At 42.2% G+C, this 18,695-nt stretch overlaps 1 protein-coding gene across 3 annotated transcripts in view; it reads right to left on the bottom strand.

The window, feature by feature from the left end:
- Nucleotides 1-849: 849 nt before the first annotated feature.
- The window catches only part of LOC128902104 (alpha-2,8-sialyltransferase 8E), a 71,501-nt gene continuing 53,655 nt past the window's right edge, over nt 850-18,695 (bottom strand). For all 3 annotated transcript variants that reach the window (XM_054184481.1, XM_054184483.1, XM_054184482.1), the window contains 6 exons: nt 17,299-17,391; nt 14,584-14,670; nt 11,344-11,488; nt 8,949-9,061; nt 4,815-4,907; nt 850-3,842 (listed from right to left, as the gene is read on the bottom strand). In XM_054184481.1, coding sequence (XP_054040456.1) covers nt 3,374-3,842; nt 4,815-4,907; nt 8,949-9,061; nt 11,344-11,488; nt 14,584-14,670; nt 17,299-17,391 — 1,000 coding nt within the window. In that variant the 3' untranslated portion in view covers nt 850-3,373. The remainder of the gene's footprint in view (nt 3,843-4,814; nt 4,908-8,948; nt 9,062-11,343; nt 11,489-14,583; nt 14,671-17,298; nt 17,392-18,695) is intronic.

Here is an 18,695-nt window from a genome sequence, read left to right as displayed (position 1 = left end):
ACAAAAGAATGATGGCAGAAAACAAGGAGGGTCCTTCTTTCTGCAACAGCCCTTCTTTTAAACTGCCCGTTTAAGCAGGACGGGCAGAAGCTCAGGCTGGTCACTGCTGGCTCACCCACCCCACAGCGCCATTGACCTCCACGGAGCTAAAATCTCCTGGGCAGTATTTATTTGCTGCCCATGGAGAACAGAGCAGCAGGTAGGATCCATCCTCAGACCCTGCTCCTGCAACCTGCCACCACGTCGTTTCCACTCAGCCCCACAGACGCCGCGGTACAGCAGCAGGAATCTGATTTTCCAGTGCCCAGTGCAAGGTAAGGAGGCCAAAAAATATCTGAAAGCTTCTGCATATGGCGTTTCTGACAAACGCCATAGTTTTTCAAGCATTTTCTGAGCAACACCTGAAAAAACGAATCAGAAAGTAAACGCGCTGCAACATGCATTTCATCTCAAGGAATATTTTATATATATTTAAGTATTTTTCTGGCTTGGAAATCACTCCTTATATCTAACTATACACCTATGTACACCTTCACAGGCACGTCCGGGCGTGTTTCTGCAGTCCCTACACAAATAAAATACCCATCCACTTGAATGGGAGCTCTTTTCAGATAAATGTGGCAAGATTGGGCCTTTGGTGCATACGTGCGAGTATCCTGCACACACATTTTAAAATCCTTAAAAAAATATAGTGGCTATAGATTTCTAACCCATCAAAATCGACACACAGTAAAACTGTACTTATTACAGTACAGCCTGGGTGAATTTACATTGCTCATTTCTATGAAGCAAACGAAGGAAAGGAAATGTCTGTGACACTGTAATTACAGTTTAACTGTAATTACGGTTTTGCTTATCCTTATCCTAAAGTCCGAAAGGATTTTTGCAACTAAAAACGGGGAATCGCACCATTTCTTTCCAACACGTGGATGCTTCTCAAGTGCCTTCCCAGCTTTTTGGAAGTATCTTTCGCAACATCGCAGACTCCTTTCGCTTGCTTTTGTTCACTTCAATCACCACAGCAAAGAAAAACCCCCTACTAAAGAAGGTAACCTTCGCAAAGCAGCAGCAGCAAAGCAATACTGAAGTCACTACTAGTCCCGTACTCAGGCAGAATAAGGAGTAAGGGCCCTAGGTACCAGCTTCAGTGTCATTCCCGTTATCATAAAGCTTAACGCACAGCAAGACGGCCAACCCACAGGGTCACATTGCTCTCTAAATAGCACTTTCATTACAGCACTTCATTATCAAAGCCCTTTGCACATACATTTACAAAACACAGCAAAGACAGAGATCTCTTTTGCATATTAAATCAAGGAAACTATCTCAGCGACACGTTCATTCTTAGTGTGCTGCCTATTTCACAGCTAGCCGATACGAGGTGGTGCTCAGTGCTACACGGCATACCTCTAAGACCAAAAGCACAACACAAATATATAAAGCTTAAGCACGGGTCCTTCACCTACCCCTGGCTGGTATTTCCCAAGTGAGTTCTGATATCTTTATCAAGGATACGGGTTGCTTTTAAAGCAATCAGACCTCTGGAATCCAGCGTAAAGTTAAGGAAATGCGCTCTCACATACCGTCCAGGTCACTGCTGGTCAGTAGGGACTTTTGAAATGGTGACCATTGTGCTTCACTTCCTTTTTGATCATTTTATCCTCAGCATGAGCGACTTTCACAGCTCTCAGCATAGCACAGAGGCTTTTAAAAGAAGCTTTGTGCATTCATGCATTGCAAAAACAAAATCCAAGTCCAGGTTTGGATTTAAACCCTCTCCTAAAAAAAGAAAAAGTTTCCCTCATATCGAACTAGCACTTCAAACTCCAAATCCTTGACCAAGGATCTTGTAATCTAAGTAAGACAAGACAAGGCACTGGACAACAGCCCAAGTGCTTCAGACTAAGAACTTAGACAAGGAAACTCTGTTCATTTAACTACGCCAGCGGAGCTGAAACAGCAAACCTCACCCTCCTGTGTCCGCAGTCATGTCAGTATGAAAGGGCATCTGCCAGCAGCCTACTACACGGTAGTCAGCAGCCAAAATAAACGCCGGTAATACGTGGCCTCTTTTCTGCGTCAGGATTCGGCCAGTTTAACTGTATCAGGTGAAAAATCGAGTTTGGCATAACTGACAGAGTGACATTGGTAACTTTTTAAAGAATACACCAGCCCTTTTACTATCCTAATAACATTCTCAACATACAAAAATGCCACGTTAAGACATCTGACATCTTGAGATGCCTAATTTTAAAATAAGCATCATAATCCAAGACACAAAGTATCTTCACTGTATTTTAACTTCAATTCCTGCCAGTACTTAGCACAGACACCTGACAGTATTTAACTCGACCTGCACAACTGTGAATCAACATTCAGATACTCCTACGAAGTCTTTAATAAAAATCAAAGAGGAAATGCCTTTTTCTATCATACGCTGTGATATTTGAACCGAACAACCAACTCAGAAAATATAACTACGTAATCTCCTTGCTGTTCAGCCCAAGAAAAGCTTGCAAAAGTGTGAAAGGAGAATGCTTCTTCAATAAAAGACTCCAATCTGAAGCTGAGATGGTCACTGTAGGAGGAAGTGGACCCATTAGCTAGAAGGAAAGCATTACAGACAATGGGAAAGAAAACATGATGGGCAGAGGAGACCAGAAATATAGGACACTAGAAGGAAAAAGAAAGAAACTCTAAAACAATTGCACACCATGATCAACACAGTTACTTGATGCTGTGAATGGGGGGGTTAACATTCTCTTCTACCCTGGCTGAACAATTTCATAAAGTGACCTTGTTTATTCCTATCGCATCTACCTGCTATTTTGCACCAATACTTTGTGACATTACAGAACAAAGACCTCAAGTTATATACTTCTCCTTAAAACTATAATGCTAAAGAGTATCGTCAAAAGCCCAAATGCCAGAGGACAGTGCTTTCAATAAAATCTGGCAACACCCCAAGGTACTCGACTGAGGAACCTATGTAAAGTCACACAGTCTACGCTAAAATTCTCCACCACTGATTCTCCTCAAAAGTTTAGTGCTTTTCTTCATAGTGAAATGATAACTATATTAATGTGCTCTGTTTATCCCTAAACCTATTGGAAATGTGCTTCTTCTCTGACTTGCTTTCCAGGGCAGCGTGTACCCTGGGACGGAGGAGTTTTGCATCTCCCACACTGTTACCGACCCAACTCTGCTTGCAGGAAAGATGCTGGTATCCTAGATCTCATGGGATGCAATGCCTTGAGGAAATTTATATCAAACAATTATTGCATAATCTCAGGGTGTAATAAAACCTCCTACATCATACACAGGCATCGAGTTCCTGTTACACTTTTGCATCAGGGAGGAAGAAGTGTCCCTGTCAACAGCAGCCACAGGTCCCTGTATGAACCCGCAGGATCCCCTTGCTGTGCATGTGGAGGAAGTTGAAGATTTCTGAGGGCATAGCATGAAAACCGGGGCGAGGTTTCACATTGTCATAGTAGTGGTGAGTTATAAAAATCCCTGAGGGGTTCATGGGGAAGGCCCAAAAGCCAAAAAGGTGGACCTCTTCGCAGAGCTCCAGGGCAGCAGTCACCAGGATCAGTCCAGTGCTAATCCGCTTGGCCCGCACCCCTTGGCCGAGCCAGTAGCGTGAGACGTTGATGAGATACTGGGGATGAAAGTAATAAACAGCTTGCTGAGATTCAAAATCATCCAGGACGTATTTGACCCGGATCGAGACGTCCGTGTTGCGAGTGTTGTAGAAAGCTGGCAGCAGCACGGAAGCGTTCTCGTAGACCTGGAGCACGTCGTAGAAAGGTTTCCTCCATTTTTCCAGCTTATGAAATCTAAAGGGAAAAGGACGTGAGTGATGGTCAGACCAGCATGGACTCAGTCGGGAGCCAGCAGACAAGAAACCTCCAATGGGCTTTTACTGAAACATTTCTGACAGAGACATAATTGAAAGGGGAATATATTTAGATTTGTAGCTAAAGTATCAGTATGAAATGTAGGGCAAAAATGCAGGGGATAAAAAAATACATTTTCTCTCCTCTTTCGGCAATACATTCATTAAACCGTGCACAAACTCTGTAGACATTTCTGATCATGTCTCACTTCTCATTTTATTATGAGAAGTGTGCAATTTTACTAAGGTTTGGTTAGCTCTATAGTGCGTTATGCAGTGCAGAACGGTATCAAAAGTGGTAAATACCAAAGTAGAGCAATAACACTTCTAAAATTACTAATATTTAAAAGAAATCCACAAGGCAAGCAAATGATTTAATGTTATTCAAGAAAAGAAACATTCCCCCAGCAAGAAAGGAAATCAGGAATTAGCCCCATGGTCCCAAACCTGTCAGGAAGGCGGTATTGAGGTATTGAAAATTAAAATCACTCAGTCACTCCTGGCTAGAAGGTTTAACTGGCATTTTTTTAAAAACACAGGACAATGTGTGCTACTTTATTTAAGCATTTAGGGTGGCAACCAGTCGCTTGCACCCAAATGCGTCCAATACATCTGCCTGGGGCTTGCCAGCATGCTAAAGGACTTCCAGGGGAAGGATGGCTCTGCTCTTAATGATTTAGCTCATCGGCTTCCCACTTTTTATTATCAACGTGCAAGTCTAAGTGTTTACCACATTTCTATCAGTTGTCACACATTTCATACACTGAATAACTTCAACTCAGAATGAAATGTATGATTCACAGCGTCAGTTTAAAGTAATATTGGGGGAAAAATTCCCTGTAACAGTTAAAATTTAGTGAAAAGTAGACTTGGAAAAGCAACAGGAGATGAAAATACAAAAACCAGAAAAGACCTCTCAGTAATTATACTGGGATTGACTGTCACGACATCCGTCTTTACCCCAACGTCCGTGAAGTATTTCTCAGATATAGGAGGCAAATTGCACCTATAAAGGAAAGAAATTAGTAAGAAAGTTAAACGATTCCTTGCGCCTTTGCAGGACTAGAAAGTAGAACTGGTTTAAGCACTTCTTCCAAGCAACAAATCTAGAATCAGATCGAGAATTTAAGATTGTATGAAACACACTGATGCCCAAACTATGCATTAAAGTAACAAGTACTTCGGGGCTGAACGAAAACCTCGATTCTTCCCTGAGTCTGTCAGAGCTGACCCCTTTTTGCAGACGTAGCCAGTGTTCACTCATTTTGCTTCCTTAAGAGCAGTACAGCGATTTACTTTGGCAATTTAGGACAAGAAATGGCATGAAGCCCCAAGCACAATCGGTCTATAAAATCAAAGACTTCCTCAGCAACACCCGAGCTGTATTCAATAATTAATAGATAAACTACATCTATAACGTCGCCTTTAAGATGCTTTGTTTTATACCCAAGAGAATTGAGGGGAAATACTTCATAAGAGACATATTAGTCCAGTCCTAAATAATCTGAAACTATCTGCTTCCCTTCCTTTTCCCTTTATAAACGTCTCCCAGCGCAGTGTAAGAACAGCAATTCTGACTCTACGGATTCACCAGAGGATGTCAAAGCTATTAGGAGCAAACTTACGAAGATTTGCAAACCTTGACTTTGCTCAGCCTCCGCTCACCTTGGCCTTGACCTAGATCCATCATCTCCAAAAATTCAGAGCATCCCTCAAGAGATGCTGAAGTTACTGAAACACACACACACACACACACACACAAGCTATCGCACAAGCTCCGCTTCCATAGCAAACCCAGCTAAAAAAAAGCTTCGGCATCCATCATCAGAGAGAGGGGACATAAGCGGCCATGCAACTAGTTTTACTCTCACTTTAAGCTAGCCTTAGGTATTTGCTGACGTTTTGAAAACTTTTTGAAGTGATCTACAAGCCACAATAAAAGCCATCACTGTTAAGATCCCCACATCTCAAAAATAGTGCCGTGCCTAATTCCCAAACTTCATATTTTTGAAGATCGGGGCTGAATAGGAGAAAACTGTGAAGGTATTTAGGGTAAGTGATGCTCAGCGTTTTCACAGTACTAGAGTTCAGCTGCCATCATAATTTCTCAGCCACAGGAAGAGAGCGAGCAGGGGAGCAGAAGAATGCACAAAAATCCTTCCAAGTCCTTCTCAGACTCAGGAGGTTCACATCTACCTCCCAGAGAGCCTCTCTTTATCAGGTCAGAGAATTTATTTTAGCCACCTCATCTTTCTCATAGGCAATGTTATTTCCAGCATATTCCTCTGCTAGGTCACGCAACGTCCTTCTGAAGTCCTCTAGAATCCTCAGTTCTACCTAGCACTGGGCACTGCGCCCACTAGATTATATTTGAAAAAGGTTTCTTTCGAATATTCAGCTTCGATATTTTCAAACAGCAAACTCCCACCAGGATCAAAAAAGAAGGAATTTGTTGAAAGTGATAATTCCTTACGAAGACGATACAATCTGCATAAACTGTAGTTTTGTCGTAGGACTCCAAAAATTCAACCCTGCAAAGAGAGTAGTCCCATCTCTAAATGCGTCTCATCACAGATCTCCACTTTGGCCAGTAGATGGAGATACACCCTAACAACTAGTAAATGCAATTCATGCGTGTGTATTTTATATATTGTATTGTAATAGAACTCATTGTTATCAGTATTTATTTCATAGAAAACTCTTGGTTGCATCCTGCTGGCCACCAGTGTCCTGACAATAAACGATTTTCCCAGGTGTCCTGAAGGTATCACTGAATGTTAGCAGTGGTCCACGGGCAGTTTTTGAAATATTTTAAAGAATTACTTCGTTGGCGACCAGGATGGTGATTCCTGACAGTTTGGTGAACTGGTGTTAGACTGGAAAGCGGATGTGTTCGGACCTGACCTTAAACACAAGCTTTACTTTAAAAGCGATGATTAATGTATTTTAAAATTGATGTCAGCAGACCTTAAACTCTTAAACACTAGCACATCTTTGTGCGTAACGCTGGTCCCACGTGTTTTGGAGATGGTGAACCGTGGGTTTCTTTTGCACAAGTACTGTTTTATTTATTCATTTTTCAGTTCTACTTAAGCCTCTATTTAATTAATTACTGCTACCAAAAGCAACCGATTTTCTAGGTTCTGTAGTGATCTGATCGGCTCTTTTTCATCAGTTTTGGCGCTGTTCAAGGTTGTGAAGGTAAAAAGGGACCTCCACAGAAAGTTCTTATACATAAATGATGAGATTTGCTGCCCATATTTCTGCTTCCACTCAACAGCTTCTCATCTCCACATGTAACACGCATCGCTCCTTTCAACCATACTGACAGCTGTGATCCCACACAATACTAGGGAATCCACAATAATTATTTAATGTATATGGGGTATACTAGGCTTTTCAAAAGCAAATTATATGAAGCCTTATATGAGCTAAGACAATAGTTTTCTATAAAGCGGGCACAAGAGGAGGCCACAAGGGTCTGAAAACAATGAATTAAGAATGCAGTTATTCTAAACAGACAGCAACGTACTCAAGATCAGAAAACAGGCCAACAGAAGTAAAAAGATTTATCTTTTCTACAGAACAGGTCGTGAATCTGTGAGTAGCTGTCATATGCCATGACCCAGGCAAAGAGCTTAACAGGATTTAGACAGGGATTAGTCATGCATACGAATAATAAAAAAAAATCTTTCCCATATATATTAAGGACGAAAAAAGTGCTGCTAAACTCCATTATCCAGAGACGCCAGTCGTGGGACATCCCAGTCTATGCAAAACCTGGGTAACTCCACATGTGGTGGGGAGCATAATATGAAGACACTCAACGTTCGCACTCATCCAGGTGTCTCTGCAGACCCTGGAGCCTACGGTACTCATTGCTGTAACTCCCAGCACTTGAGCTCTGCACCACTTCAGAAACACACCTCTGAATCACATGAGCTGCACAGCGTGGAGATATTGACATAGAATCATAGACTCATAGAATGGTTAGAGTTGGAAGGAACCTTAAAGACCACCTCGTTCCACCCCTCTGCCCTGGGCAGGGACACCTCCCACCAGAACAGGTTGCTCCAAGCCCCGGCCAACCTGGCCTTGAACCCCTCCAGGGATGGGGCAGCCACAGCTTCTCTGGGCAACCTGGGCCAGGGGCTCACCACCCTCACAGCAAAGAGTTTCTTCCCAATATCTCATCTAAATCTCCCCTCTTGCAGTTTAAAGCCGTTGCCCCTCATCCTATGGCTCCACTCCCTGATCCAGAGTCCCTCCCCAGCTTTCCTGGAGCCCCTTGAGGGACTGGAAGGGGCTGGAAGGTCTCCCCGGAGCCTTCTCTTCTCCAGGCTGAAACCCCCCAGCTCTCTCAGCCTGTCCTCCCAGCAGAGGGGCTCCAGCCCTCCCAGCATCTCCGGGGCCTCCTCTGGCCCCGCTCCAACAGCTCCGTGTCCTTCTGCTGTTGGTGCCCCAGAGCTGGAGGCAGCGCTGCAGGGGGGTCTCCCCCGAGCGGAGCAGAGGGGCAGAATCCCCCCCCCTCGCCCTGCTGCCCACGCTGCTGGGGATGCAGCCCAGGCTGCGGGGGGTTTCTGGGCTGCCAGCACACGTTGCTGGCTCATGTTGAGCTTCTCATTCACCAACACCCCCAAGTCCATCTGGACAAGGTGCTTGTCACGCAAAGGAGGTTGTACCTTGGTTCAGAACTGCCACAGAAAATCATGACCGTGTGCATAGAACACTGCTTATGGGATAATGTCCACGGAAGGATAAATCCACAGCCCGAGTAACAGGGGATGTCCTGAATGAGGACATCAACTTTGTCAGTCAGTCAGTGGATTAACCACATTAGGCAAAATTGATACCTTCAAGCATAATTTTTAAATAATTGTTATAGAGTGAGGTGGGGTTTTTTTGGAGCGTTGCTTTTTCTACAAGAAGCAGGCTTGATATGGCCAGGTTGTCAAATCCCATGTTTCCATGTGGGAGAGAACAGTTTTATAATCCTTTACGTGTCATTGAAACAGGCAAAAAAGAAAAATGGTGCTGCGGTGATTACCGAAACACGAAGTCTGCGCTGTCAATCTCCCGGCCACATCGGCTGTTCTTCAGAATTCCTCCGTTCCCAACCACCGCACACTTCTTAAACTGGGAGCGGTGGTACGGCATATCCTGCAACAAGAAAGCAAGGAAACAGTTAAATATCCCGCAACATGGAGGCAACAAGTCTCTTTTTTACTTTTTCCTTTTTTTTTTTTTTTTTTTTTTTTTTGTGCAGCTGCATCTTGCTGCAGATGCACTAATCAGAGGAAGCTGACACTGGTTCTGGCCTGCAATATTCCCATAGTGTGCATAAATGGATGGGTTTTGTTTCTGCGCAATTAGAGATAGTATGGGCAACTAACTCAGAGGGGAAAAAAAAACCCCAATAACCTGTTTTTTTCCAGACTTAATAACGGAAGAAGTCGTTTTAGAAATTTGCTTTCCCTTCTGGTTTCCACACGAGGGCATGAATCATAAAATTAGCGTTGCCTTCTGAGCTGCCGGCAGACTGCTCGCTCCTCAGGCTCTGATGTCCCGCTTTTTGAGAAGCCTGCACGCGTAGTTCCAGAGCAGCTAGTAAAGCCCAAGAAGTCGCTCTAAGTCAGACAGCACGTTACAGCTATTTATCAGAACCTAGCCCAAATTTTAGAGCTTGCAACACTATTAGTATTAATGATTATTAATTGGCACTTGTACTTCCTAGAGCCTTTGGTCAGGCACCTTTCTGGACTTGCGTAGGACGCATTTTTCTGTAACCTTTGGGCAAAATTCTGTCTTCATATGCAGACATGCAGCTGCTGCTGAAGCCAGAGAGAGTGAAAAGCACGTCTCCGGGAACAGAACTGGGCCATTAGGGTGAGAGGGTTGTGACGCAGAACCGAGCCGCGCTCCGCCTTATGAATATGGAGAGATGGGCTTACATAAGCATGAGGGCGCTCGTTTTGGTACATACATATTTTAACAATAATTTCATACCGCAAACTACAGAGAGATGCGACGGTGGTGTGACATTTCTAGGCGATTATTCCCCGGATCTTTCCGTAGCATTCGTAAGCCATGAGGCAAAAAGGGCATGCAATTACACCTGCCTGAGAAAAGCAGCAGCTGCCTAACAGAGGCATTATAGAGTCGTCTGTGCTTTATCCAGCGATTTCTTAACATGAAATGCCTTGATGGTTCCTTTCAGGGAGATCAGAAGCCAGGTCTCAGCACTCAGCACAAGTCTCTTGCCCTTACAGTCTTGCTCCCATGCTTTTAACCTGTTCATCTCCTATATTTGCTGTGCTGCAGCCCTGCTCCTAGGCAGAGGGTGGCTTTGGCCACATAACTGCTGCCCAGTGAATCCCAAAGGCACTTTGACTCGGGATAGAGCCTGCGAAGCATCCTCAGGGCGTACCTGGATAAATACAACAGCAGCCATAGGACACTCCTAGCAAAAGCATAGTCTTTCATGCGTTCATCTGCGCAATCAGGCCAGGTTTTGAGGATAATACTCCCGGGGTTAGATGTACCCACTCTTTGCATGTCTCCAGATGCTAAAGTGCTTTCCTGGATCTGAGCCTTTCCCCTGCTCTGCCCCAGTTCCCCATGTGCCCATTTCAATAACATCACTACCCTACCTCTTAGTAGTGCTCCGAAAGCAAACAAATTACAAGCGGTTAGACCCTGAAGGACAACTTTAATGACACAAATCTAAGTGCTTAACCTGAATATTTTTCTGACTTTCTGAAAGGGATAAATTTCAGTTACGCCCTGCAAATACGCCACTTTAAATTGATGAGGTGTGCCCCACGATTAATCAGTGGTCACATAAGCCCATTTCTGCACATCAGTCACTATGTGCAAAGGGAATTGCCCACTGGTTATACCTTTGAATGGCCGTCTGGTCAGGGATTATTTGCTGAAAAGGTGTTGAATAATCATTACGATGAATATATTTAAAAATTGGGCAGCCTGTTCACAGATAATCTGCGAACCGAAGTAAGTATGAAAATAGTCGGTCGTTGTGAACATGAATTATGAAACAATCATGCCCCTAAAAGTGCAGACCTACCCCAAATGTTGGATTCATCGTTTATGAATACGTGAATGTTGTATTTTTAAAAGTTCTGATCAGTAAGAACTGATTTTTGATTCAGCTTTCCTAAATTACTTAACTAGCCACTTTGCTGCTAGGTCAGTAATATTCTGCAGGAAAAAATATATATATATTGCATACTAGAGCAGATGACCACTAGAAAATAGGATAATCATCTAAAATACCGTATCAAAAATAAACATCTTCAAAGCATAAGCACTGAAGTTTGTAAAAATGTCAAACCGCCAACTGCTAAATGCTTGGCTACAGGATAGCATCTAATGCAACAAGTAGAGTGAAGCTGACTCTGCAAACGGACAGAGGCACGAGGCACCTTTGGAAACATCTTGAAGATTTCTTGGTTGATATGGAAGATTCCACTAGTATCCACTTCATATTTCAGTTTAGTTCCCAAGGGAGTATTTTTCTGGGTGGTGAACAGAAAGGCAGGGGCATTGCAACACCTCGACAAAGTAGACCTGTAAAATGAAAAAGAGAGAAATAAGATCAAGGAGCTTGATCGCACGCTTTAGGATTTCTAATTACTATTACTCCTGACAAAGCAAAAAGAAACTTTTCAGCTGTAGGAGGGGTAAGATGGTGGTTCGCTGGATTTTGCTTTAGGAAGTTTCATATTCAGTGAAATTTTCCTTGATTGAGGAACACAGAAGAAATGAGATTCCTGTACCTGTCTCTTCCAGGCTGCAGGAAATACGTGTGCAAATTCTGCCCTGCTCCAGACACCAAAGTTGAGCTTCTGTCCCCAATATCCTGGGGAAAACACCCTAACAACTTAGTCCCTCTCCACTTTTTGTAAATTACTTACTCATCACTGGGCAGGAAACGCAGGGGTTAAAGTATTCATGTGGGGATGTGGAAGCTTGGCAGGGCAAGGACTTAAACACAGCAACACCAAGACACTACCGCATTTACCAGCCTACTGTGGAGCACGGCACGCTTTGATTACAAAAAAAAAACTTTTAAAGGTGTTACTTTTGCCTTTGACCTTGCGTATGTGTATCAGGAAGACGATGGGGCCCCGACAGATGGGTGCCAGGCGGAACTGGTCATGGCTCAGACAAAGGGCCAAAATGTTCTTTGTCGCTGGGACGAAATGGCAGGTATTCCAATGTAAAGAAGAACTGGTTTGAAATCTCAGAAATGGGATTTGGGGCATGAGAGAAAACCCATTATATGAAATATAATATTCTTTTATATGAAATGTAAATAGGAAAAGTGGCTTTTCAAATAGTGGTCCATATCTTAGCTCCCATCCTTCCCTGAGCGCTTTACTCCTTTTACTGGTGGAACCGAAAGCCCTGACCCCAGTTTATTCTTACTCCAGAGCCAGTTTGTTTCTCAGTCAACGCGTCTTATACCTTTAATGAAAAATACATGTTATGGCAAATGCACTAACATGAAGACAAAGCCAAACGGCTCTCAAATAACCCAGATTAAATACCTTGCCTCTCGGGTTTGTGGCCTCATCATGAGTTGGAAGAATAAGCCAGTCTTCTTTATGGGCTTTATTACAAGCACCAGAAAGCAAATACAGAATTACGCAAACATTTCAGTGATGTCCAATTACTATTATATACTTGACTCATGCAGAATGACACGATATGATGATCAGATCGAGGCAGCAATTGAGACTGAATAAGTCAATGAATAATTTCTAATAACTAAATCGTTAAATAATTACAAGCAGGCAGCGGGACTGAATTGTGATATTTGAGCTATGAAAAAAACTCGTCATTAGTTCTGCATTAAGGAATTGAAAGAGATGTTGTTCTTTAATCTGATGTCCAACTAGTGTTCCAGAGGCACGTTCCTTAATGTAAATGTCTGATCCATCATGGAGGAAGACTGTCAAGGGAATTGTTTTCCTTAGTCTCCAGAGACAAACGCCAGTGGGATTTTTGTGCTTCCTCCCTCCCTGCTGCTTAAGTAACTGCCACTTAACTTTTGATGGATTCTCCCCAGCTCACCTGGTGGCCCAGAAACAACAAAGTTTGAAAGCGCAAAACTCAGTGTTGTTAGACCATCTCCTTTTAGCCTCCCACTAGTATTACCTCCAAACTCAGAGACTGTGGTCTGTTTTTAAGAGACTACAGTTTCCCCACACATTCACACACTGAAGTCTCTGTCTCATAAGACAAAAATGAAACAGACTTTGAACTTCTTTTTTTTTTTTTTTCATGACTAGCATGATTATTTTTTCTGGAACCAGTGGGAGTTTCTTAAGCAGATATCATATCAGTCAGGCAGGTATAGCCAGCGATCTGGGTTTTTCATTTCTTTTTTCTCCCAATGCACTGTCTAGGATGGAGAGCGGTTCTTTTCTTAATGTGCTGGTGTTGGTGGCCTGAAAGAGAGCGATGGTCCTCCTGCTGGTCTTCTTTAGATAGTCCTTTCTCATTGGTCCCACCTCTGGGCTGGCCTCCATACTTCAATGTGCTCCACGCACTCTGGGCACAATCACTAGTTCTCTTATTCCAATCAGTCTTTAAGATAGTAATCCTGAATGGCTCTTGTCTTCAAAATCAGCTCTGATAATTGCCGATCAAGTAATTTCCAGAAAAAAATATACTAAAAAAACAAAATCTAAAAAACCTTGTGTGTGGAGCTCGTGTTGGAAAAACTCATATAAGCCTGGGACTAACAATTAGTTCTTTTTAAAGATGTTAATGACTAACTCGGCACATGCCTTCTCACATTCTCTCATTAACTCATGACAGCTATTTCCTGAAATCATGCAAGAGAATTTGGGAGAAAGTTGTGGGGCCTTGTTCTAAACAACAGCTCTGAATCATGCCGGTGACTTAGAGACTTAACCAGTCTATATTCCACTTACTCTGAAATAATGTGGCTCCTCTAGACCTACTCAAATATGGCCCTTGAACATACTAATATACAGCATTCAAGTATTGTTCTGGCTTCATTCTACTATTGCCTTCACAAGATCAATTTCAAAAGCTGTAGCTTGAACGGACCATGGAGGACCTTCAGCAAAGAGGAAGTCACATGAAGAAAGACAGAGTGCTAGAGAAACAAACTGCAGAGGTCTCCGAAGAACAGAAAATGTATCTAGATAGTCAGGGAGCAATAGCCGTTAAAAAAACAAAGGAGGTGATAAACAAAGTCCGACAGTACCTAATACACCACAGAAAAAATCCAGCTTGAGTACTTTGTAGGCCAAATTTGCAGTGTCACCAATGATATGACCATTTTACACCACCAGAGAGTTAGGTTGATGTAGTCAGTGCAGCCATTAAGTCTTGGCTCCATCCTTATGTCTGCCACCTTACCTGGAAAAGCCTTTCTCAAACCAAATTCCCTGCCTTTCCTGGGAAGACCGTGCCACGTACCAGAAGAGCTTTGCCAGAAGAGCTGTCTTTCACTACTTTTTAAAGTAGAAAAAAGTCCATATTTATTCAAAAGTATGATACTCAAGCAGTAACAGTGTTATAATGCATACTCTTGCTACCCATATGAAAGTTTGATCTCTCTACAGGAAGTTAAACTAAAACTAAATGCAGTCTTACTCAGTCTCATTAACGTAGACCATTCTTACTTGAATAAATTAGCTTCTGTGACGTTCATCTCCCATTTGCACATCTGTAAGCTCTTCCATCTGTCAAACAATTCAGTTTGTTTCACCCTAAAAGATAAAAAGAAAGAAAATAAAAATTCACTTTATTACAAGGGCTTAATTTCCTAAAATAGCTGCGACCAGGGTACCATGCAGTAGGTGTTTGATAGGGCAAACCAGTCGGTCTATCAGTATAAAATTTCTCATTTTTATTTCTTTTTCTGCTCAGACATAGCAACCTTAAGCCACATATACAAAGGTGGAGCTCTTCAGATATTTGGTACTGATTTCTGTTCCCTGATAGGAATTCTCCATTTCTTCAGGATAAAAAATCCAATATTGAGCAAGAAGCATCTACTGTACCGAAGTCTGTCCAGAGTCTGCTGGGAAGCTAATGAATGTCTGGCAACTAGAGTGGTTTTGGGGGGAAAAGTTGCACCTAGCTGAAGGGCCCAGCACAGAGGGTACTGGAAAAGATACTTCAGATAGTTTGGCCAACTGTCATCATATTTGGGTGAAGTTACCTTAATCCATGAGATCCTACGGAACAGCACTGTTGGGAAATCCATTTTATAAACTGCAATAGGACACGTGTACGGTTAAGCATCTGTGATGGTAAGAGGACATGAAAAGCTCTTTACACAAGGATCTCTCCCTCCCTCTCTGTTAATAAATATACTATTAGCTATATCCAAAAATTACACTCCTACTTCCACTAGGCTGATACAGGATGACACATTTTTGGTGACAGCATCAATTCCAACAACTTCTACCTTCGAGTTCATACATAATCTTCTGTATTTGGACAACAGAGGTAACGAAGGCCTTGCAAATATGTAGGGCCAGGGAGCAATATCCTAATCTGGCTGGGAAATTTTGAAGTCTGAGATTTCTTCAAGACTGATAGGTCTTAATGAGTTCTCTTCAGGCTTGAGGGCTTTGAATGTTTGAATAAAGCAAAGACTTTTAAGATAATTATATATTTAAAGTGAGTAGAACTTAGGATTTCCCAGGCTGTGGAAGTTACAGGAAGGAATTAGGTCAGATTGTACTTTCTGTAGCCCACCAGAGCACATTAACTTGGAAATCTTCCATTACCGTAAGGGCTGACTTAGGAAATGTAGCGCATTAAAAGCAAGCACATCAGAAGAACCCAGCACAGGAGAAGAGATGAATGTCAAATGACATCTACCGTAAAAGTAAGGCTAACTCGATCCAGCTGAGTAGGAGTCCACTACCTTCTATGTGCCATCGGATAAGATGAAGAGAAATGAGTAATTCTCTGTACCATCTGATAAATATGCAGAAAAGCGATTCAAAACTCCCCATCTTCAGCAGAGCACTGGCAGAAGTGTCACATTCTCACCCCTTCTATTTATTTTTAAGCCCTGCAAGTCAGCAAGCGGTGCAAAGTTGTTACTCGTGTATCCTTCATCCAGTACCAAACACAGAAGACAAGGACGTAACCTACATTTTTCTGTGCAGAAAAGTCAGCGAGGGAGACACGCTAAAAAATTCATGCAGACCGGGAGCAACACATTGTATTTGCTGTCGCCTTGATTGCTTAACGTTGTGCATTTGTATAGCTGCACTTTCAATTGAGATTCTCAGTGCGCTTTACAGACCTTAATAAGCCTTGTGGATTGTCGATAAGATTACTAAACCACTGGGTTTAGATATGGTAAGGGATTAGGCATAACCTAGGCACCTAAATTCAGTGCAATACTGAAAATGCAAAAAGGCAACACAAAAATACCCCGCTTTTGTGTGTCCAATAAGGTCCATTGGCAACCTCCCTTTTTTGCCTGATTCCATCTCTACGGCTTCACGGATACATCTCATTCAACGCATTAGTTTCCTGATGTGCATGTTGGACCACAAAAGACAAAACACAGACATTTTATTATTTCTCAGAATTGCATTTTCCTACATTTTAGTGAGCGTTATTAACTCGTGAAACTCACTGCTGCAGGAAATTGTGGAGGTCAAAAAAAGTAGAAATGGTCTCAGAAAAGATCTAAACAAATTAACAGCGAGGTCTTTTGTCCACCCTGACTACTGTAGTCTGGTCACCACCTACCACTCAGCAAGTCCCCATGCCAGTATTTGTTACCAGGAACCTTTTTGCTTCATTTCTTAGCCTTCACTACTGGCCACTGCCAATGATAGAGCCTTAAGCCAGATGGACCCTTGCTGTGAGTCAGTCTGGCTGTTATTACTCATCAGTTACCCTGAGTAGAGGACATAGAATATAATATTACAAATAATATAACAAACACTGTATTTAATTCCAAATACTGCTACGGGCCTAACCAAAATGCCTCAATCTATGTGAAAAGCTTCCATTTTTTTCAAATGGACCTCAGATCAAATTCAAATGTCACTACTTGAACATAACAAGCATTGGAACAGGCTGCCCAGGGAAGTGGTTGAGTCACCATCCCCGGAGATATTTAAAAGACGGGTAGATGTAGTGCTGAGGGACATGGTTTAGTGGTAACTTGGCAGTGCTGGGTTAACGGTTGGACTTGACGATCTTAAAGGTCTCTTCCAACCAAAATGATTCTATGATACTATATAAGAGAATCCCTGTTGATGGGATCTCTTGAGCCTTGCATTTCTGACAATCTTCTTGTAGGTTATCATTTTCATTCTGCCTGAAAAGTAACCTTTTAGCAAACATTCATACATACTTACATAGACAAAACCTTCACCTCAATGATGTCCTGCCGTAATTCCAGGCATTTGGTAGAGTTGTATTCCAAAGGCCCTTCATAAAACTCAAAATACCTGAAGAAGGACAAAAAGAAAGATTATAAACAATCCTTAGTCTGGCATACTCGTCTTACACATCAACAGAAATTTGCTTAAAATTGTCATTTATGATTTCTGCTTAATTTGAGACTCCACTGTTTGGCCCATAGGCAGGTTATTATTTCACAGGAAAACACAGATGTCGTTGCTGACGGTACCCAGGTCCAGTTTGCCCATCTCTACAAGAGTTCATCTATCTTGCAGGCACCAAGGACCAGCTACTTTTTCCAGCAGTCAGCACATGGCAGCTGCCACTGAAAGGGGAAAAAACACTGATCACTTAAGGAACACCGTTCCCGTCCTTCGGGTGTCTAAATGTGCTCAGAGTTTAAAAACCAATACCTTAAATTTTGCTCTTAGGTGGAAAGCAAAGTGCTGGAGGTTGCATCTTGTCTGTGGGGACTGTGGCGTAGCTCTACACAACTGAGCTTTTCATTGGGATTTACTCTTCTGAATATTTGAATTTTACTCCCAAAAAATTCTTAAAAAAAATTGAGATGGTTTTGACAATGAATGGGTTTGAATGCTCAGATGCATCCCGAGTGACAGGGCTATTCTTAATGAAAATATAGACATAAATATTTACTTTTTTGGTTAAACTCCTCCACCTTAGCCATCATACTGGAGCAAATGGAAAACAAAACACAATGATGCTCGTGTTTAGGGGCCAGAGAAAGCCCAGGCTGGACAGTGAATTTAATGAGACAGTACCGAAATGACAAAAAAAGATGTAGGCTTTAAACAAAGCTCTGTATCAGTTTCACTACTTATCATTAGAAGTCTCTATTAAAACCTAATACCTAAGAACTTCGCATACTCATAGAGCAGTTATGAGTATAATGAAGAAATACCAGCAGACAACCTGGAGGAATAGGCATTATGGCCAAGGCTAGAGCAAGTTATTTTGATGGATCCTTTAAAATCTCAGAATTCATGAGGCAGTAACTCCAAACTATCTTTTGAATTTTCAACACGAAAGAAAAATACAAGGTTCCTGGTTTATTTACACCATCATTGGAAATGTAATATTTTGGTATTTTGGGTTTGTGTCATCTTAAAACAACACCAAAATTCATGTTTGACCTGAATTCATGAATTCAGTTCTGAATATATAATCCTTAAGCAGGAAAGCACTGTTAGTTTCCTTAGTAGTTCATGTTTATAGTTAATATCAAAATTGTGGGAGACCCAAAGTCTGATCTGTTCTGGAGAAGTATTAAGCATTCACACCTCCCAGGGGAACTGTAGGAAGGGAGATTGTCCAGAAAACAACCTCTCCA

Source organism: Rissa tridactyla, chromosome W (assembly GCF_028500815.1).
Source record: "Rissa tridactyla isolate bRisTri1 chromosome W, bRisTri1.patW.cur.20221130, whole genome shotgun sequence".
Taxonomy (NCBI): Eukaryota; Metazoa; Chordata; class Aves; order Charadriiformes; family Laridae; genus Rissa; species Rissa tridactyla.
The sequence above is the reverse complement of the archived record's forward strand: the minus strand, read 5'-3'. Positions and strand labels throughout refer to the sequence as shown.